This window comes from Anabrus simplex, chromosome 1, assembly GCF_040414725.1.
Source record: "Anabrus simplex isolate iqAnaSimp1 chromosome 1, ASM4041472v1, whole genome shotgun sequence".
Lineage (NCBI taxonomy): Eukaryota > Metazoa > Arthropoda > Insecta > Orthoptera > Tettigoniidae > Anabrus > Anabrus simplex.
In genome coordinates, this window is record NC_090265.1 from 67,495,397 (window position 1) to 67,518,923 (window position 23,527).

The 23,527-nt window shown below is 35.7% G+C and overlaps 1 protein-coding gene across 1 annotated transcript in view; it reads left to right on the top strand.

Annotated features, from left to right (window-relative positions):
• Nucleotides 1-23,527, top strand: part of Myo81F (Myosin 81F) — a 718,007-nt gene that overhangs the window by 561,989 nt on the left and 132,491 nt on the right. The window contains exons 8-11 of the mRNA XM_068228961.1: nt 3,103-3,345; nt 11,352-11,477; nt 14,059-14,298; nt 21,833-21,981. Of these exons, the coding sequence (XP_068085062.1) occupies nt 3,103-3,345; nt 11,352-11,477; nt 14,059-14,298; nt 21,833-21,981 (758 nt within the window). The remainder of the gene's footprint in view (nt 1-3,102; nt 3,346-11,351; nt 11,478-14,058; nt 14,299-21,832; nt 21,982-23,527) is intronic.

The window sequence follows — 23,527 nt, forward strand, 5'->3', positions numbered from 1 at the left end:
TTAGTACTATATAAAGCAAATGAGCAGATTAAAGATGATGCCTAATTGAAGTAATAGGCTTAGAATTGAGGCTAACTGAGGAGATTAGTAGTACAGAACAGAATGGTTAATGCATATGGGTTGTTTAAATATAATGGGATGATAATATGATAATATTTCAAAATGGACCAAAGATGAAGTGGGTGAAATAATAGATGTGAGACTGATCCTGCAAAGGTATTTAAAATTGGAAGTTATGTTTACTCACAAGGGAGTTAGCACAGCTTGCGATCGCAATTGCAGGTGATTTGTGGTTTGTTTATGTTTAAGGTGCTGATTAAAACACTGTATAACTTAAGTGCCATCGCCAATTACACTGTCAGTTACAAAGATTCGCTATTCCGCTCAAAGTAGACCATATCTAACATGATATCGTGGCTTTAGTAACTTTAGACACCGTAAACGTTTTCTCTAGCTACTTTAGTTATTTTACATGTATGCTATGGTCAACACACACCGCGCCATGTCCAAGGTCACCCAACACCGTTGCCAATGCAACATCTAGGGGAACCAGACAGACATTCCGCATAAGAGCAAGGAAGCTAGTATAATAGGGACCTTCGTCTGTGTTGTATCTGCTTCGACCATTCATAAAGTTCCTTCTGCTTGTGTTGTTTCTAATTTCATAGCAAGTCACTGTCACCGTAATCATGTGATAATGAATCCTGCCAATATACTGAGTATAATTGTTAGCCATTACAAACACAAACAAAGATCCAGAGAAATTAGGGTATGTGAGGGAAATGTAGCTGCATTCCTAATCAATGTGATAAGACGAAACAGTGGCAAACAATGGTAATAATATACAGCAAAAAAGTACAGTAGACTATATTGAAGAATATGAATACACAGAGGAAGACGTATCTGATTGTGAAAACATTATGGATGATCCAGAACCTGACTGTGAGGAAGAGTTGTTAGTAAAACATGATAGAAGCCAGTCGTCTGCGTATCTGCCAAGCCCACCGCAGAGGAAGAGGTGGGGTGCTGTATTTTTTGAAAAGGCAAAGGAGATAATTTCATTCCAAGATTCTGGGAAAACCAAACGATTAAGCTTCAATACAGTACAGAAACGATATCATATGGTGCAAGACGTACATCATCTACGATATTTACATCACGTAGTAGAAAAAGGGGAGCTAGGCCAACGCTCAAAACTTCCCTTGCTTGACGATTATGTAGCTGAAAAATTCAGGGTGGCGAGAACTGTTCTAGGCACTAATGTTCACAACAGGGATATTCGTGCTTGGGGTTTAGAAAAGGCTCGAGAAATAGGACTGACTCGATTCACTGGATCTATCCATGGATGTGTTGCACGGTTTAAACAGAGACATCATCTTGGTTCACGGGCAATAACAAAATGTATAACCATTAAAGCCTGGAATACAGATGGTGACATGAAGGAACAATGTGACGAGTTTCACAAAGAGGTAATGTCAATGAATACCATGGAACGTATACAGATTTATAATTTCGATCAAAGTGGTATACGAAAAGAACTTCACTCATCGCAAACTCTGCATTACAAGAGTGAGAAGTCAATAAGAAGTTCAGTGTGGAGTGATCACGCAACAACTCATTCTTACACCATCCAATCCGTTACTTTAGCAGGTGGATACGTGTTTCCCATGTTGCTGGTTATTTACCAGGAACCAAATGGTCAGTTTGGAGTGTGAGTAGCGCAACACATGCTGAAACCACAACATATGGTTCAAGTTGCTTCAAACTCTGGCCTAATCACAAAACAAATCATGACGCAATTCTTTCAAGATGTCTACTTCCCATATGCAGCACAGGAGTCTCTTCTTCTGGTTGATTCCCTCGGGACATATCGTGACAGAATTCATATCGATGCTATCCGACCTCAAAATATGGTGTATACAGTCAAGACAATCCCTCCTGGGTGCACACTTTACATTCAGCCGCTTGATGTGCTATTCTTCCGACAGTTCAAGACGGTGCTGAAGCGGATTAAAGATCACATTATCCTTAACGACTATCAGTTCACACCATCGTCGAGGGATTCCATTTCATTGCTGATGTGCATTCAGCACAATCAGTTCTGTTCTCCAGAACTTTGTTCGGTACTCCTGGACTGTAGCTGGATATGATGACTTCAGACCAGAGAGGTTTCAATCACCACTCGAACGTATTTTTGATGTTCAAAATCCGTGTGAGTCGGAAGACTGCTTATTGCAAGCATTCATGAAGTATTCCTACTGTGATGAGCAACTCGTTTTCGGCACTTTATACTCTGTGGATATGCTCTTTTGCCAAGAGCTACCAACACACCATATTTTGAACTCGGTGCCTGAACATGTGCATGATTGTAAAGTGCAGTTTAATTGTCGATGGCACATATTATGTGCATATTTGTAATGTACATGTAAAACACTTCAATACAAACCAGAAGGATTTTGCAACTATGAACGCAAGTTGTGCTAACTCCCTTGTCAGCAACCTTTGGACCTATGTGGACTACCATGGAAATTAAAGTAAGCTTGTCTGAGTGATTGTATTTTAAATAATTGGGGAAATGAAATCTGGATGTAATTTTTATCAGGGGTAATGGAAGGGATAATGACCATGAGATAGCTTTAATAAGACAGTAATTCATGTGTGCCTATGGAATTGTTTTATACTTGTTTTATAATACTGTCTTCATTATTGTGGGACAAGATTTGATCATAAATTTTGTCATAGGGGATTCTTGTTCCTTGAACATTAATCTATGGATGGATTCCAATTGCCCTTAAATGCAATTTTAGTAAACCAATATATAGATCTTCAAAAAAGAGGATTAGTTGGCATGAAAACAATTCTCACAAGATTGTGTACAAACATTGAGTAAGGATAGTTTCAAGAGCAGTTTGCTTATTTAAATATAATAAAAACTGAACTTCATTGTAAAATGATCCACCCATCATTTGAACATCATTATATAAAATGTTTTTTAAAAATCCTCCTTGTCACTTGAGCATATTTCATTTTTTGCTTCTGTTAGACATATAGCTATTATACTCTTCTATCCTGCTTACTGTCATTGTTATGATCATGTTCCAGGCAAGGGAGAATCGGCATGCAATGGCCAAGGCACTTTATTCTCGTACCTTTGCGTGGTTAGTGAACCATATCAATACATGCACTAATCCTGGCCAGGATGCATCAAGATTCCTTGGTGTTCTTGACATTTTTGGATTTGAAAACTTTGCTGTTAATTCATTTGAGCAGCTGTGTATCAACTATACAAATGAGAAGCTGCACAAGTTTTTTAACCACTACGTATTTGCCTTGGAACAAGAAATTGTGAGTATTTATTTTCCACTCTTTTAAATTAAATACTTCTTCCTATTAGTTTCAGCAAGAATGTTGTGAGGTATGATGAGATATTACCTGTACATCAGATTCAGCAAATGGGCTTACACTGTACAGGCATGTAGGCTGCTTGTGGTTTGGAATAAGGTTGAAGCAACTAAAGCATTTAAAAAATAAATATCTTATAAATAACTGGCCAGTTATAAATTATGAGAAACTATTCCTAATTTTCTTATGTGGTAATTTTAACAATTTTTTATGAAGTAGTGTTCAGAAATTCTTCTATTTTGAGATACAGCAATATGAAAGAAATGAGGATTTGGAAGAATCAGTATGGAAAGCACCTTTAAAATTTAATTTCAGTAATTATACAGTAAATTATTCAGTCATTATTAAACTATTTTACCAAGCTCAACAGCTGCAGTTGCTTAAGTGCGGCCAGTTTCCAGTATTCGGGAGATAGTGGGTTCGAATCCCACTGTCGGCAGCCCTGAAGATGGTTTTTCATGGTTTCCCATTTTCACACCGGGCAAATGCTGGAGCTGTACCTTAATTAGGGCCATGGCTGCTTCTTAACCACTCCTAACCCTTTCCTGTCCCATCATCACCATAAGACCTATCTGTGTTGGTGCAACATAAAGCAATTAGCAAAAAAAAAAAGAGAAACTAGTTTTGAAACAATTATAAGAATAGTTCTCAGCTACAACCACCATTGGTGATGCATAAAGTATAAAACTATATGATTGAATAATGAATTATTTTAAATTTCTCCATATGGTTATGAAGATCAATAGAAACAAGAAGAAATCTAGCAACTAACTCATCTTCTTTATTGAACAGTGGGTGACCCATTAACAATTGACTCGACCCAAATACAGATATCATCTGAAGTCATATCTGGGGAAGGTGCAGTACAAGCAGTAGAACTTGCTCTCCCAGTCCAGTGAATTGGAAAATATTATTTTAATCTGAAATGTAATGGGGCACCATAATGTTGAAATGTCTGTCTGTCAGGTCATCAGCCCAGAGGCTGGTTGGATCCTCAAATAGCACCACCAAAAGTTATGCGGTTATAAGGAAACCGCAAAAACCAATGGCAGCACCAAAATGAGGCGTACTAGGCAAGACGACGAGTGAGGTAGTTTGCCATTGCTTTCCTCACTGAGTCAGAAAGTGTTATTGCAGCACGACTGACCCTATGAGCAACACCTTTCATAACAATCAGATGCACTAGTCGTGCTCTGAATGTCATTACTCAGCACCACCCATACCCCAGCAGCTTCCATATTGTCACAGCCATGGATGAGACTGGGACTTCGGTGGAAGCTACACTTTACTCTGGCCTGTGCTAAGAGATGGATACAAAAGTACTGTATCCATCAAGAAATGGCAGCAGGCAAAATGTTGAAATACTGTAACATATTTCTCTGAAAATTGATTGGGACATTTTCAGTTAATTTTTTAATGTATTTATTGTATAACGGGCACCTGAGCTTCAGCTTGTGTTGGTGCAGCACATTCAAATCAATCCAAGAAAAAGCTAGGAAAACAACAGATAGGGAATCTGTGACCTGGGCAACTACCCTAAATGCAGATCAGTATTGATTGATTGATTGATTGATTAATTATTGATTGATTGCTTGCTTGCTTGCTTGCTTGCTTGCTTGCTTGCTTGCTTGATTGATTGATTGATTGATTGATTGATTGATTGATTGATTGATTGATTGATTGATTGATTGATTGATTGATTGATTGATTGATTGATTCAATCTCAACCAGGACCTAACAACTTGTCATGTCATCTCATCTCATCAACTCCTCTGATGAGGTTGATATCAGGAAGTACACCCATTCGTAGAAACTTGCTGCGAAGATTCATCCCACTTCATACCCAACCCTGTAGAGAACCGGGACATGAGTTGAACATACAATATATAGTTCTAACTTTTACTGAATTATTTCAGAACAGGAGCATCTATGAGCTCTACTTTGTTAATAAGGAATATTTAATTACATGCCCTCGACCTCGTCAGTAAATTAGGAATAGTTATTCTGAAATGTCCTGTGTATGAATCTGGGCCGTTGATATTTTATACAGTAACTGACTGATCTATTAAATGAAGAATACACGGATATCTCCTCCTGAAACTTGCTGTTTCAAATCTGATGATCTTGTATGCTGTATTTAAGTCCAGGATTTCTACTGTACTCCTTGTACAATAATCAGTTCATGCACAATGACACCATGATGTCATCTGGAATAGAAGGAAGTATGATACTTTTCCAAATAGATAAAGGATGGTCACATGTGGTGCTAATCATTTCAGACCAGAGTCATAGCTGTTGGTTATTCTGTTGGAATTGTCTGACCCATAGGAATGGTATGCATGTGTGGCTCTTGTTAGGGTGATCAGAGTTTCTCGAGTTATTTTGAAACAACTGTGAAATAGAGTGAATTACACTCAATACTGGTCTCAAAATTTTCCAAGCTCTCACTGGGATGAGTTTGACATAATTAAGGTACTGTAGCTAAAAGAAATTTTTCTGCACTGTAATTAATAATTATGATAATGATAATATTAATAAATATGATAATCCAGTTGAATTTTATTAAAAAACAACTCAAGAACATTTTGCTGGTAATTCAATACACACAGCTTTAATAATTATTTCTGAAGTAAAGAGGACTTTGTGTTAATTTCTTCAATTTCTTCACTTCAAGTAGGGTGACCAGAATTTCAGACACAAAAAACAGAACATATTCCTGAAAGTAGTCAAATGAAATGCAGACTTAGGTTTTTGCCATTTGTGTTACATTTTAAAAAACGTTTATACAAAGCAAATGCTGCTTTCTCAGCCCTTGTTGTGAAATTTCACTTTTTTGCTGTTAGCATTATTGAAAACATAGCTGAACATGTTATACAGCATAATTCATTTGATTATTTATCTTGTACAGAGACTTCAAATCAGAACTGAGAACACATTTGCCTTTAATTTTCAGCATAGTCACGATCACTCTCAGATCTCACCAGATTTACCATCTTTCTCTTGGGTGGAATAAGAAATGTTTATTTTCCCATCATCACCATACAGAATTAAAAAATAGAAAGTATCTCATAACTTTTAACAGGTTTTGTCATATTCTTTATAAGCTTCATAGATAATATACAAGATTATATTTAAAAAAAGGATATTTTTAAGATTCAATACTCTACATAGACCATACGATAGGGGCTTATAAAAGAAAAGAATATCCTGCAAAAAGCAGACATTTGGTCATCATCCTAACTTAAGGAGAGATTGCCAATGTTAAAATAGTCAACCTCATACCCCTGTATTTACAAAATCATTGCAGCTAGAACTTAGAGTGCCTTGTAGCTTTTATTTTAAGTTGACTGATCTGAAATCATGCAATATGATTCAGTAAATAAATAAATAAATAAATAAATAAATAAATAAATAAATAAATAAATAAATAAATAAATAAATCTATATATATAAAATAAGAGTTTTGTCTGTACATTGCTCAGAATTTGAATAGAATGGTATTTCTGTATCGGTCATGTCCTCAGTAACAAGGAAATGCACTTTTTACTTTTCCGTAATTTCTGTCTGTCTGTCTGTCTGTCTGTCTGTCTGTCTGTCTGTATGTACACGCATCACGAGAAAACGGCTGAAGAGAATTTAATGAATATCGGTATGTAAAGTCGGGGGTGAGCCACTATAATCTAGGCTATAAATCATTTTATTCACGCTGAATGAAATGGTAGTTTAGGGGAAGGCCTAAAATTTAATTCTCAAATATTTATATTATTAGTTGCATTTAATTAAATTTCCGATCATTTATGTCTTATACATTTTTACCGTACCGGCAGTGATAACACAGATATTCATGAATTTGTATGTTTGTTGCTAAGTCCATATCAACGCCGAGCCACGAGAAAATGGGTTAACAGAATTTAATGAAAATTGGTATATAGAGTCGGGGAATAAGAAACTACAGTCTAAGCTATAAACAATTTTATTCACCCTGGATGAAATTGTAGTTTAGGGGAAGACGCCTAAAATTTAATTTTTAAATACCATGCGATTGGTCTCCTAACGAAAAGTACTACATAACAAAAGTAATAGAGAATGCAATTTCCGATCATTTATGTTTTATTCAGTTTTACAGTACCGACTATGATAAGAGTGGTATTTCAGAGTTGGAAGGAAACTAAATGTGAAGGCCTACAATATTGAAAGCGCATAACATTGATCAACAGTAACATTACATTGACCATTGTTTGTTGTGATGTTCTTTGTCTCTTATGCTGCCAATCAACTCCGATAGATGGGATTACTGTTGCATACCGAGTATAACAGCCTGACTGAATATTGGCGGGAAATGGCTGGAGAGTTTGAAAACTTTCTTGTTTAGCATTTCATTCCTCTGGTTCATACATTTTCTGATACAGCTGGTATGTAACACACTGGTTTATCATAGTATTCCAGCTATTCGATCCCTACTCTGGCGGGATGTTTTGAATGAGCAGTGCGCACACCTAAGCCAGACGCTCAGTAGTAGTAGTAGTAGTAGTAGTAGTAGTAGATTTAGGCCTATTCCAAATTATAGCACCACAATTTGCTAAATAACTCAAAATTCAACCCTGAAAAGAGTTGTTTCTTAAGAAAATCTTCTTCCTCTTCACTTTTATTATTTACCGGGCGAGTTGGCCATGCGGTTAGGGGCGCGCGGCTGTGAGCTTGCATCCGGGAGATAGTGGGTTCGAATCCCACTGTCGGCAGCCCTGAAGATGGTTATCCGTGGTTTCCCATTTTCACACCAGGCAAATGCTGGGGCTGTACCTTAATTAAGGCCACGGCCGGTTCCTTCCAACTCCTAGGCCTTTCCTATCCAATCGTCGCCATAAGATGTATCTGTGTCGGTGCAACGTAAAGCCACTAGAAAAGAAATCACTTTTATTAAATTCTACATTCATCGTATTCCAAATTAGCGGTGAAGAAGGGGTTTCTGCTTTGGCTTGAGGAAAAATTTGCCTCCAGTCAGATACATTTTTCCGCCACCAGTGTAGTGAATTGAGATTTTCCGACTTATTGGGTACTCCTAGGAAACAGATAGTAAAAGGGCACATCGTTTTTGACCTGGGACTCTCCACTATTCAACTCGCCCCGCCAAAAAAAGACAGAGTGTTCACGGATCACGGCTGTCTGCGGCTTGGTTATTCCAGCTCTAGAACTTTGGACTGTTAGATCGGCAGCGTAGTACCATTCGTTAAAAATGAGAAAATGTGTGGTTTTTCATTTGATCGAGTATTTCATATGAAAACATTGCTTTTAAACGCGCCATTCCTACTGACGTCATTGTAATAACCTGTGTTCATTTCTGTTGGGAAAACCACTACGACAATCTTTCTGAGGATGTAACAAGGCAGGTGGAGAGTGAGTTTCTGCCATTATAATGAAAACTCCCCAACCTGATTGTGACTGATAATAGGCAATCAGGCCTACCATTACAATGAAAATTCCCTAACCCAGCCTTCATATGAGAAAATATGTTTGGTGAATTCCCCGTCATGTTTCTAGGGTAACGTTAAGAACTATGCAATTTAATACAATCTTGTTAAAACGTGTACACTACGTAACCTATAATTCTGTTTACATTGTAGAATTCCGTAGCGAAGCACGGGTACATCAGCTAGTAAATAAATAAATGAATGAATGAATGTTGATTTTCTTTACTTCAAGTAGGTAATATTTAAATGAGAAAACAGCCTAGATGGCATCATTTTAAAATGCCTGCACACAGTATCTGAGGTCATGGATTATTATTATTATTATTATTATTATTATTATTATTATTATTATTATTATTATTATTATTATTATTATTATTATTATTATTATTCCGAGGTATCTGTGGAACAGCAGAGGTGAAAGAAGGTGCGGGCTGGAATGGGTCTAACTACAAGTCCGAGAGATGAATTTAAAATGTAAATAAAGGTAATATTTTCGACAGACGACAAAGTTTAACAATTTTTCACAAGGTGAAATAACAAAAATATCAGGTACAATGTAACTTTACAAATTCTGGGCTACGAGCCCCAAAGTCTGAGCTCTCAGCTCATAACCACAAATTACCAAAGGGCTGAAAACCCTTAATTACATGGAGCATTAGCTCCCAGCAATCAAAAATGTCACGCCTCCCCGAGGCACCTTTCAAAATACCAAAAAGAGCTGACCCGCTCTCGATTTTTCAAGCCTATTTAAGAGGCCATAACCTGACTTTACACTAACTGCCCTCAAGGCACATTTATAATGGCACAGGGGTACCTCGTACCCAATCTACTGGGCCTTCTCAGGAAGGAAAACAAAACGTGTTAAATGAATGGCCCGAAATACAAAATTGAATGGAGGCGAGTGCTTGCACTCCTACACTAAAGTTTTTTAAAACCTATGTGGTGCTAGGCCGATAATACAGGGGCTAATCCCCAACTAGGGAGGTGACTCGTATGAGAAACTTTAATACATTAAGGAAGAGAAGAAACGGTCACGAAAACGTAGTCACCTCAATTTCAAATGAAGGGGAGCTTGAGAGGGTAAAGCACTCTCTATCCCCGAATTACAGTTCAAGAAAACTGAAGTTTACCAGGAAATGGGTTTATTTGTTTAATAGTTTACATATTAAAGGTTCGAACCTTCCCCGAGAGTTAAACTGCTGAGCTAGCAAGAAATAAAGATGTTAAAAGGCCATTACCTTGTTGAAGAGCTGCTGCCTGAAGAAAGAGGCTCTTCCCGCCCCCTGCTACATATTCACACACTGAATTAGATGTTATACGAGTGGCCCGGAGATAAGAAAATAAGCCGTTTTATACCCTCGTAGAAAATTCAAGACCTTTTAGGAATGAGTAGACACACCCACTCAATTTTTATTGGTTGACTTAAAGTTACACATGGAAATTCGAAGAAGAAAGCAATGATTGGAGGAAAATTAATTACAGAAATTACTGATTGGCTTAATTCAAAACAGGCGGAAGGAAAGGATTAATAATGCCAATCCACAAACCACAGAACAAAATTTAGTAAAGACAAAACTTATGAATACAACATTTCTCCAAGAAGGTTCATTCCTTTACACCAGAGTTTGTTATCATAGTTTTGGGTAGAGACATCTGTTAGAGAATGTCCACACTTCTTGATCAATGAAAAACGAAAGCAAATCAAAAACACACAGTGACATCTTCTGATAACCAGTAGAGTTAGTTCAGTTGTTAAAGTTCTGGGTTTCTCCAGTAGAGAAGTTTCAATTGGCGCAAGATTTGAACTTGCGTCGTAGAGGTGTACCACCCGGTACAATTATTATTATTATTATTATTATTATTATTATTATTATTATTATTATTATTATTATTATTATTATTATTATTATTATTATTATTATTATTATTATTATTATTATTATTATTATTATTATTATTATTATTATTATTATTATTATTATTATTATTATTATTATTATTATTATTATTATTATTATTATTATTATTATTATTATTATTATTATTATTATTATTATTATTATTATTATTATTATTATTATTATTATTATTATTATTATTATTATTATTATTATTATTATTATTATTATTATTATTATTATTATTATTATTATTATTATTATTATTATTATTATTATTATTATTATTATTATTATTATTATTATTATTATTATACGAAGGGTGTTTAGTAGCAATTATTCTTATGTGTTTATTCAGCTTACTCAACACAGATTTCACTACCGTTATTTAACAGTAGATAAATAACCTCATTTTATGGTTAAAAAGAATGTTGAATTCTGGGTAAACTTCAAGAATTCTTCTAAAATATTATTCAAAATATTGCACTTACACTTAACTGAGTTAAAACCAGTTTATAAACATTTTAATCATATATACAGGAAGCTATACAGTATTAACAAGGTAATATTAATATTGCAGTATCGTCAAGAGGAAATAGAGTTTGCACACATCCAGTTTACAGATAACACATCATGTCTGGAACTAATTGAGAAGCCACCTCGTTGTATCCTCAAACTACTGACTGAACAATGCCACATGCCCAAGGTAAATATAATCCTATCTTTTTCATATATAATGAAATTGGTTGTTCTCAAGGATTTCCTTCTGAATGTCTTATCAATTGTTAATGCTTTGTGTTATTTTCTAAAATGTATTTCTAACTTTCCTTTTACTCCTGGTGGTCTTGAAATTTTCTAGAATTCTGTAATTATATTATAAAAGAAATTCTTCGATGTGTCAATAAATTTACTAGTATGGGCCTCCCACCACTGAACTTCAGCGTCAGGATTCAGTTGCCTCTTACCACAGATCCAAAATTTCAGGATTTAACTCCTCTACCTTATTGCAAGTGACTAATCTCATGCTTTAATCCGTATTGAAATGTGTTATTTGTAATAACAAAGTTTTTATTCTAATCCACCTGTTCAATACATTATAATGTTGTCACATTTAAAATATCTTCATTAATTGACAAGTTAGTTGTGGGACATGTTTCGCTCCCTTACAGAGCATCATCAGTCAGGTCTGAATCTCGATGAATGGTTATGTTCATAAACATTGACTCCAGAACTGTTGAAACATTTTTTCACAAACTTAAATCTACTCAAATAGAATATCATAAAATACATAAACTTTGATCATGCCTTAATAACATGGGCTTAGTAGGAGATATACATTAAAATTGTGGTAGAATGAGTTATTCTAAAATACTTAAAACAAATAGCATGTTTAACATCTTTGAAATAGGTGAAATTCAATCTTAAGAACTAAATTTGAAAGTTTCTTTGTAATGAGATTTGGTAAAAAAATGTTATATCCTTTAAGGATAAGAGTCTATATAGATTCAAAGATCTCATCGATTTGATAATTGAACTTGTGACAGGATCAACCAAATCTGAATCTTGAAGAATGGTTACGTTTGCAAACAATGACTCAAAAACGATTAAACTGTTATTTCATAAACTCAAACTTAATTTACTAAAGTATCATAAAATCCAGAATCTTTGGTGACATGTCTTAATAACTTGGGTTTAGTAGGAGAGACACATTAAAATTGTGGTAGAATGAGTTGTTCTAAAATACTTAAAACAAGTAGCATGTCTAACATATTAGAAAGAATTGAAATTCAATTTTAAGAACTAAATTTGAAAATTTCTTTGCAATGAGGTCTGGTGAAAGTTTTATATCTCTTAAGGATAAGAGTCTATAACGATTCAAAAATCTCGTCGATTTGATAATTGTACTTCTAACAGGATAATATTGGTCTTCATGAAATTTAAACACTTGTTGTCATTTGACCACGGCAAGTGGTGTTGAATAAATAGCTTTTGTTGACACCGGTGACCATATGTTGAAATTGCAGATTTAAAAAGGTATGATTGAAAGGGAGGGGTAAGTAAAATTTGAGAAGTACGCAATTAACTAGCAAAACAACTTCCGATTACTTACAAGATTCCTTTTCTTGTTACAGAATTACAAGATAAACTACTTAACAACTTTTAACCACGGTCATCGATTTACATCCCTTTCAATCACACCTTTTTAAATCTGCAATTTCAACGTATAGTCACCGACGTCAACAAGAGCTATTTATTCGACAGCACTCGCCGTGATCAAATGACAACAAGTGTTTGAATTTCAAGAAGACCAATATTATCCTGTTACAAGTACAATTATCAAATCAATGAGATTTTTGAATCTTTATAGACTCTTATCCGTAAGGGATATAAAACTTTCACCAGACCTCATTGCAAAGAAATTTTCAAATTTAGTTCTTAAAATTGAATTTCAAGTCTTTCTAATATGTTAGACATGCTACTTGTTTTAAGTATTTTAGAATAACTCATTCTACCACAATTTTAATGTATATCTCCTACTAAGCCCATGTTATTAAGGCATGATCAAAGTTTATGTATTTTATGATATTCTATTTGAGAAGATTTAAGTTTGTGAAAAAATGTTTCAATAGTTCTGGAGTCATTGTTTACGAACATAACCATTTTTCGAGATTCAGACCTGGCTGATGATGCTCTATAAGGGAGCGAAACATGTCCCACAACTAACTTGTCAATTAATGAAGATATTTTAAATGTGACAACATTATAATGTATTGAACAGGTGGATTAGAATAAAAACTTTGTTATTACAAAAATTCCTCTACCTTAGACTGATAAAGCAAGTAACTTATTGTATATTACTAGACACACAATGCAGCTGGCCTCAAAGAAAGAAATCAGCTGAAACCTTGAATTATAGCTGTGCTCTCTCTGATAAGTCTTTGCCAATTAACTTTCATAAGGAGCATACTTAAAATTATGGTAATATTGATATTTCTTTGATTTCTGTGCTTGTTCCAGGCCAGCAGAACACTGAAGCCTAATGTGAATATTAGCAGAATATATATCCTAAAAGTATTCTGTGTGTATAGAGGGAGTAGACTAATTTAATACCTCCATTCTCCAGGATTGTAAAGTTCTTTTGGAAAATGATTCAATGATTTTTCTTAAATTAGATCTATCTTTCTGTGTTCTTCAGATATGTGTGTGAAATTCTGCACTTTCTTATGTGAGAACATTGTGAACTTAATTGTTATATTTTTGTAGTGATTGGATGTTTCTTTTTGCAGGGTTCTGACTTAGCATACTTGACAAATTTACATAGTGAATTTGAGAACCATCCCAGTTATGTGAAAGGTGAAGATCGTCGTCGCTGGGAAAAGGAATTTGGAATACGTCATTATGCTGGCTGTGTTACTTACTGTGTTCAAGGATTTGTAGATAAGAACAGAGATGTCCAGCAAGATGTTTTCTTTGATTTCATGAGTCGAGCTACTAACGAGTTTGTGCAAGAACTCACTAAATATCAGGTAAGCTTTTCTTAGAGAGGTTGTGTCCATTTACATTGTAATTATGTCATCACCTATCATCAATTTCATATTGATATATTAATATTTTTTTGTAAAAATGTCACCATTTACAGTACTTTCACCCATTTAATCTGAGAGCAATTTATATGTTACACTACTAGTTTTAGGGATGGAAAGCATAAGTCGCTCATCGACTATATCATCACTAACGAAGGAGGAGGGAAATATGTAACTGATGTCAAAGTTATCCCCAGTGAGAGTATGGACAGTGATCATAGATTATTGATTGCAGACCTAAATCATGTGGCTAACACAACCCCGAAGAAAATAAAAATAAAACGCAAAGTGAAGATTTGGAAATTAGAAGAAGCCAAGCTGAAGGAAGAATATAAAATAAGGATACAGAGACACTTACCAAAAGAGGAAATGAATACAGTAGAAGAAGAATGGAAAATTTTTAAGGATACTTTGGTGGGTGAAGCTAAAGACCTGTGTGGAGTAACAGGATCGACCATGAAAGAAAAAGAGACACCTTGGTGGAATGACAGAGTCAGATTGGCTATAAAAGAGAGAAATTGAGCAAAAAAGATGCTAGACAAAGAAAAGCAAAGAGATGCACAAGATACAGGTGGCCAAGAAATAACTAAACTACAGGAACTCTACAGGGAAAAATACTTACAGCTAAGAGGATAGTAAAAGAAGAAAAAGAGAAAAAATGGAATGAGTTTGTGGAAAAGTTGGAAGAGGACAGCAGAGGAAACAAGAAACTTCTTTACAGAGTAATTACAAACAAGTGAAATAACCTAGAAGACATCAAGGTAATAGAGCAGGACAGTGGTTCAGTAGTACAAGAGGAAAATGGAAGCAGGAGAGAATTCAAGACCTACTTTGACAAGCTCCTGAATGGAGAGGCATCAAATGTAATTCAAAACAGAGAAGAATCTGGAAAAAGTGAAGAGCCCAGTAAAAATATGGAGCCCCAATCACATGGCTGGAGATAGAGAAAAGCCTTAAAAGTATGAAGAAAGGGAAAGCTGCAGGAATAGATGAGTTAAGTGTGGACATGTTAAGAGCAGGAGGAACCCCAGCAATCCATTGGCTATATAGACTCCTAAATGTAGTATGGCAGAAAAATACTATCCCAGTAGACTGGAAGAAAGGTATAATTGTACCTATATTCAAGAAAGGCAGCAGACAGAATTGTACCAACTACCGTGGCATCACTCTACTCTCTCATGGACTAAAAATTCTGGAAAAAATTATAGCGAATAGACTATGAGAAATTGTAGAACCACTTTTAGAAGAGGAACAATATGGCTTTAGGCCTGGAAGATCAACAACAGATCTTATATTTGCTGTCAGCAGACGGAATTGTACCAGCTACCGTGGCATCACTCTACTCTCTCATGGACAAAAAATTCTGGAAAAAATTATAGCGAATAGACGAGAAATTGTAGAACCACTTTTAGAAGAGGAACAATATGGCTTTAGGCCTGGAAGATCAATAACAGATCTTATATTTGCTGTCAGCAGAGAGAATTGTACCAACTACCGTGGCATCTCTCTACTCTCTCATGGACAAAAAATTCTGGAAAAAATTATAGCGAATAGACGAGAAATTGTAGAACCACTTTTAGAAGAGGAACAATATGGCTTTAGGGCTGGAAGATCAACAACAGATCTTATATTTGCTGTCAGGATGCTGATGGAAAAACATCGGGAAAAAGAGAAGCCTTTATATCTACTGTTCCTTGACATCGAAAAGGCCTATGACAGCATACCAAGGGAGCTTATTTGGGAGTGCCTGAGAAAGCTCGAAGTTCGAGACAGTCTAATTTCAAAAGTTGAGGTGTTTTACGAGAAAACCAGAAGCAGTGTACAAGTCGGTTCTGGACTGTCAGACTGGTTTGAGACAAAAAGGGGAGTACAACAAGGTAGTGCTTTGTCGCCCTTATTATTTATCATTGTAATGGAAAGGCACTAAAAGAAAAGGGGAAACAAGACTTAAAAGCATTTGGGGATGATGTAGTAATTTGAGGTAACTCAGAGAAAGATGTAAAAGAGAGACTGCAGTTTGAGAGATATGGATTAAACATCAACAAGGCTAAAACGGTAGTGTTGAAGGTACAGAAGGGTGACAATCAGCCAGAAATCATGCTAAATGGCACTAAGCTGGACAGTGTCACAGAATTTAAGTACTTGGGTAGTATAATGTCCAAGGATAACGTAGCTAAATATGAAGTAAACAGTTGAATCAGCAAAGCAATACATTTTACCTCCAAGTAAGACAGCTACTATGGGATAAACAAGTACCACTCAAAACCAGCTGTATAAATCATACTACACCCCTATCCTCACATAGAGCCTGGAAACCACTACATTAACAAGAAAGACAACTCGAAACTCCAAGCAGCAGAAATGAAGTTCCTACGCACAATGATCCAAAAGACCAGGAGGGATAAAATCAGGAATGAAAAAGTCAGAGAAGACGTAGGACTAGAAGACTCCTTACTCCAGAAGATCCAAAAGGCAAGACTGAAGTGGTTTGGTCATGTGAAAAGAATGAGTGCCAACAGGTCTGCAAGAAAGGAGTATGAAAGAGAAATCAGGGGAAAGAGACCAGTGGGCAGACCTAGAGAAAAATGGACAGACTTAGTGAAGAAGGATGTAGAGGAGAGAGGTCAGGATTGGGAGTGGATTGTGAACGAAGAATGGTTCATGGACAGAACAAAATGGAAGGGGCTCATATACCACACCTGGGAAACTGGAGTTGGTCAACGATGATGATGATGATGATGATGATGATGATGATGATGACTACTAGTTTTACTGCCCTTTTCTGCCTGTTTTACATTTTGGTGTCTATTTTCCTAAGCTTTGCTGATAGTTCAATGAGTTTCAGGATCTTACCCTCACCTTGAGGGAAGATATAAGATAAGTTAGCCACAACAGGTAAAATAAATTTCTAGAATTAAGTTTTAAGAAGTAAATCAAAAACAGTAGTGATGACAGTGAACAGAGGAGGACAATCGCCAGTGAAAATGTTAATAGACCACCCACTGCAATATACAGAGAACTTTGTCTATTTTCAGGCCCATATTTACTAATGGGCAGACTGGGGCATTTGCCCTGAGGTGGCAGAATTTAGTGGGTGGCATTTGTGCCCGAAAGGCCTACAGAAAATTTGCAAATTCTGTTATGATGGAAAGATCTTTTCAAATTCAGTATTGCTACATAACATTTTTTATCATATAATTCCTTCCAAAAAACTTTCATAAAATGCTGCTCTTAAGCATAGGCAAATTATATCAGGGGAATATATTTAAAATCATTTTCCTATCTCCATATATTATGGAATCTAGTTAACTATAAATTGCTCTTAACCTTAGTTTCATTTTCTGTTACCAATTTAACAATTAACTTGAATTGGTGTGTGCAGTGATCTGTTGCTAATGTCATCCAAATTAAACCTGTGAATTGTTGATATCCTGTTGTTGAATTTGTCGAGAAACTAGTTGGGCACCTGGGCAGCACACTTTGACTATCAAACATATGCTTGGCAGCAATATTGTCAACAATTGCTTCTAGCATCTTATTTAATTCAAGTACCATAGCTGATAGATGGAAATTCCCATGTTGGAGGCTTCATTAATTGAATACAAACTACCATATTTACACAATAATCCCCGCATATTGTTTAAAATGTGTTGAGGCACGAAATTGGGGTACGGGTTTTATTTGCGTCAAGGTTGCCAACACGCTCCTGACTCGCCTAGTTTTCAATGCTGAGTGTGCAGTTATGCTTTGTGCAACCGTAGATGGAAGAAAACTGTCCCCATATGTCATATTTAAACGGAAATTCAATTCAGACTTTTAATTCTAAAATGACTTTACATATTTTTTTTTTAATAGTACCCTATTTTACAGACTAATTTAAATTCAAAATTTCTCCGCGTCACAATAGAACGCATCTTCCAGAACGTGCAGGGGTAGCTTTCTGCACTTTCACTCACTTCGGTGTGTCTATAGTGTGTTTCATAGTTGAAAATAGAGTGAAATCATAATTCTTTTGTATTCAGCGTTTTAAGGAATGCCACAATATCACGTAGCAGGCAGTACGGGGTAAAGCAGAATCCGCGAAATAATAAGAAATGTTAACATGTTATAAAAACTGCAGTCTTTTCTTGGGCATGTTACATTTAAAAACTTTGTATCATTTCGCAGACTGAGTCAAGGTTGCGAATAACCATAATTTCGGAAGTGTTAATGATATTTTTTTCTCTTTCCAATTTGATTGTGATTAGTGACAGGCAGAATTGAATATAATGTATTCGAGAATTTGAGGATCGATACTTACATTCGAAACCATATTCTCAAGTTCAACATAACCTTTAAAAGTCGATGAAGGCCTAATTTACGTGGTACAAGATTTCCATGAACTGACTACGAACAGTATACCGGTGACCAAATTACAACGAAATATTTTTAAAAAAAGGATATCGCCATCATGTTGGGCGCTTTGATACTAATGTGCCTTATTTGATTAGATTAGAGAATTAAAAACTACTTGTGGTCGGACGTTGTTTTGCTTGGCGTTACGGGTATTAGATTTTTCGAAGTTATTATCCGCGAAAACTGGCGAGGGTTGGCATTTCTGAATTACAAGATGGCTGTTAATTCGAAATCACATAATTGGAAGTCCGATTTCTGTATTAGAAAGACTTTGAATTAACGAGGTTTTACTGTATCGCAAAACTAACATCAGATTTCGCCGGTGTGTCTATTTCAAGTGTTTACGTTGCACAAAAAGAATTATCAACTTCCGGTGGTGTTACTGTCCAGTAAAAAGAGGCGATGTGTGAGAAGTGTTTTAGACGTGGAGTGTGACGAATTTGTAAGTAATTTAGAAGAGGATTCTAGTGATGCAAAAGACAACAAATCTTCCCATTTACAGGGAATTGAGCCTATTGCAAGTTCAGATTAATGAAATACCTGTCACATAAGTAGGTCTACTTGCTCATTTTCATAGAAAATATATTTCATAGTAGTGATAATGTATTTTTGTCGTCTCAGGCAAAGCAGCTATATCTGTAAATTTACGTGTTCATATTTGCATAAAGACCGCGTGGAGTTTGCGGAGTGATACGAAATGTTTTTTTATGCTTACGTTACTCTTTCGATGGAAGGAATTTTAGTTCATTTCATGTTTTTTCAAAATGAGCCTTCCTAAAATGAAAGTGCGGGCATTATTCGACGGTGGGGATTATTTGGGTAAATACGGTATATCACTTTATTGTTCTCCATGATGTTACTGAAATGTTTCTCCTATAATTCTTTCTGTCTTCATATCTCACTCTCTCTCTCTCTCTCCTTATTTTCTATAATATACAGTACTTCGTAAAATTTAATTTCTGCTGCTTGTGTTTGATTTGCATTCTACTCTGTCACCTATCAAGTCTCAGTTGCATATGTCATAGTAGATATAAAATAAGCCTTGTGTATAAATTCTTTAGCCTTCATTAGTATCTCTTGGTTTCTCAATTGATTCTGTGCTCTGTGATAGAAAACATTACCAGCTTGTATCATCCTGCTGCTTTCATCTTGTAATCTCAAATAATTCACTTCCCAAGTTCTCCCCAACTTCAGTCCCTCTTATATGAAAATCCACAGCCTATTTCCAGTCATTCGACCGGGTCAAGAATGGAATGAATGAAACCCCCATCTAGTGGCGAGGTTAGGAAGTGTGCCGGCTACCGAAGCCTGTCGCACTCCTCTGGGGCAGTGATTAATGACTGACAGATGAAATGAAATTATATTGGAGAGGGTTGCTGGAATTAAATATGACAGGGAAAACCAGAGTACCTGGAGAAAAACCTGTCCCGCCTCCACTTTGACCATCACAAATCTCACATGGAGTGACCGGGGTTTGAACCACAGAACCCAGCGGTGAGAGGCTGGCGCACTGCCGTCTGAGCCATGGAGGCTCTTCTCTCTTATATCATTCACCAAAATGATGTAGAGTAAATCTGACAGTACACTTCCCTGTTTCAATCCAGTTTCAGTTTCAGACCACTGTGATTTCTTTAGTTGAGTCTTGAAACAGCTTCAACATTTAAAAATGCATTACATCTATCATTTTTATTGTTTCCTTTCTCAATACCATTTTTAAATTTGTTCTGGGGACAAGATCATAATCCTTTTCTAAATCAATAAACATCGTATCATATTCTTCCCACACTCCCAATACTTCTCCATACTTCGTCTCATATTGAAAATGGAATTCTCAGTCAGTTGATCACCACTGATCTGCATTTAGGGCAGTTGCCTGGGTGCCTGTCAGTTGTTTTCATCTTCCACTTCTGAAACCAAACTGTTCTTCTTGAAGTTCAATGCTATTTCTACTTTAATTCTTCTTTCCATATTCTCATATCTCATCATTTTACATTTTGTCTTGTCTGATCTTTCTCTTTAAGCATTTCTCAGCAGTAGCGGAATTAGAATTGGGGGGGGGGGGGGGCGATGTACAGACAACAAAAAGTGCCCAGGTTTGTGACATTATAGCAGCCGGGAGGGAGGCGAGGGTGTTTATATACATCAAACTTGAAAAAAAAAAAAAACGCTACAAAATTGTAAGTTGTTTATGCTCTTCAATAGAGAGGTAAAGATTGACAGTTTACCAACTTAAGCACAGTAATAATAATTTTTTGAAATTTTGATTCAATACTACAGTATACAATAAAACTTTCACCAAAGGACAATACTACACATGTATCACAATTAAATAGAAGTACGGCATGATTATACAATTAAAATTCATTTAGTATTTGACTACACACTAAGAAACAGATACTAAAGAGACTGCCAGATTGAAGAATGTGCATGGCAAGCAGGTGAATCATACCTCAGTGTCCATGAACTTGGCAAAAATATATACTCCTGCTACCCTTTCTCACAGCACATGCAAAGTCTCCACTACTTGCTGTGGAGCTATACAAATTGGTTAGTTGCGACGAACGATACTTTGTGCGTATTTCCGTTAATAATTTTGTTCATAATTAAGGATAATAAAGAAAAGAATTAGCTTATAAGACACGGCTTGTACAAATTGCTTTTTTTAAATGATCCCCCCCCCCCCCCAAATTGCCGCTACTGTTTCTCAGGGACTTCATTTGGGGTGGTGATTTTTTCTCTTGTTTCTCTCAAATCCAGACATCTGTGGCAAACCCATTTTAATACAGTCTACATGAAAAGAGGTATTTTAAATTCCTTGATTCTATGATGATGTTGTGTCATAAAATGCAATACTGGACCAGTACTGTCAAGTATTTTACTCTAACCCACTCTTCAAAAAGACAATCCTAACTTCCTCTCCCAAATAAATAGCATTCTGCTGCTCATAATATCCTATTTCACTGTGTCATTGTATATTTTTCTGCAATGTATGGATTAATTTTATTATCACGTGAATATATTCCTTATTACACCATAGAAGAAGTATTTTTAAAATAAAGATTGTTATCCTGTTGTCCTTTAGGACCTGTTAGGCTGTACTGCTGCCCGTATGGGCTCATGTGGAGGAGCCACAGTACAGCGGGGAACCAGCAAGGGGAAACTCACTGTGAGCGATACGTTTCGGCACCAACTACAAGCACTTGTGGATGTATTACAAGCTACTAACTCATGGTAAAACAAAAAACAATTTTTTTTACTGAGATGTACTTACTTGTATGAATTTCAGAATGATGCACTGAAGTTGTTCTGTAGAATCAATGAAGTTAAGTAAGCTGGTCAGGTTTATTTTGCCAGTCAAACAATAAGCTTATAGTACCGAATATATGCAAATAATCTGCACCATTAAATAATACATTCACCCTAATTTTAGGAGAGAATTTTAAAAAAGAATTGGCTTTAATTTGTGTTTTATTTACAAGAAATTAATCCTATATAATTATGTACTCCAAAACTAAAAATAGTAAAATCAATTTGAAAATGGCATTGAAAATAAATCAGTAGCTTCAACAATTCAGAAAATGGAAGTTGCTTTTTAACAGGCAAAGAATGTTTATAACAAAAAATGCTTGTCCTGGAACAGTAAAATTTGTCATTACTTAACAGTAATCAAACCTGAAGCCCTTTATGATTCAGAAATCCTCAATTTACAACATAAAAATGTAAATAAATAAATAATTGAAGATTGAAGAAAGGAAGATCATGAGAAAAATCTTAGAGCCAAGAAGGGAAAATGGGAATACATTACTCCAAACACAACTCGGAAATTTAAAAGTATCTAAACTTACTGATACAGTGAGACTGCGATGAATCATAAGCTAAGAATTCAGAAAGTGGAAATTGCTTTTCAACAGACAAAGAATGTCTATAACAAAAAATGCTTGTCGTGGAACAGTAAAATTCATCATTATTAACAGTGATCAAACCTGAAGTTCTTTATGCTTCAGAAATCTAGAGATAAAAGGAAACCAATGAATACCATAAAGGCACTTGAAGATGAAAATGGAAATCTGATTAGGACAGAAAGCGACATGAGAATAGTCCTGAAGAACCATTTTGACCACCTACTGAATAGACCAGTTCAAGAACAATATACAGATCCCGAAATCCAAGCCTACAATGGAGAACCTCCCATCACCTGGACAGAAACTTTGACAGCCTTAAAATCTATGCCTAAAGGAAAATCTTTACATGCAGATGAAGTGAATGTGGACTTGATAAAGGCAGCAGGCATCCATGGCATACAATGGCTGCACAGAGTACTAAATGCCATATGGACAGACAAAAAAATACCTGCAGATTGGAGCAAGCACATTATAATTCCCCTGTTTAAGAAAGGCAGCAGACAGAAACCCACCAACTATAGAGGAATAACACCACTGTCTCATGGGCTAAAAATTCTAGGGAGGATCATAGAAAGGAGATTGAGAACCATCATTGAACCACAGTTAGAGAAGGAGCAATATGGATTCAGAAGTAACAGATCAACAATGGATCTAATCTTTAGCACCTGCCTGCTGATGGAAAAGTATTGTGAAAAAGGCCTGAACCTGGTCATTGTATTCCTGGATATAGAAAAGGACTATGATAGCGTTATAAGAGATAAGATCTGGGAGTGTCTGAGTCAAAATAATGTGCCTGAAGGACTGGTAAGTAAAATTCAGATATTGTACAAAGACTGTACTAGCTGTGTACAAATTGGGAAAGGTCAATCATTATG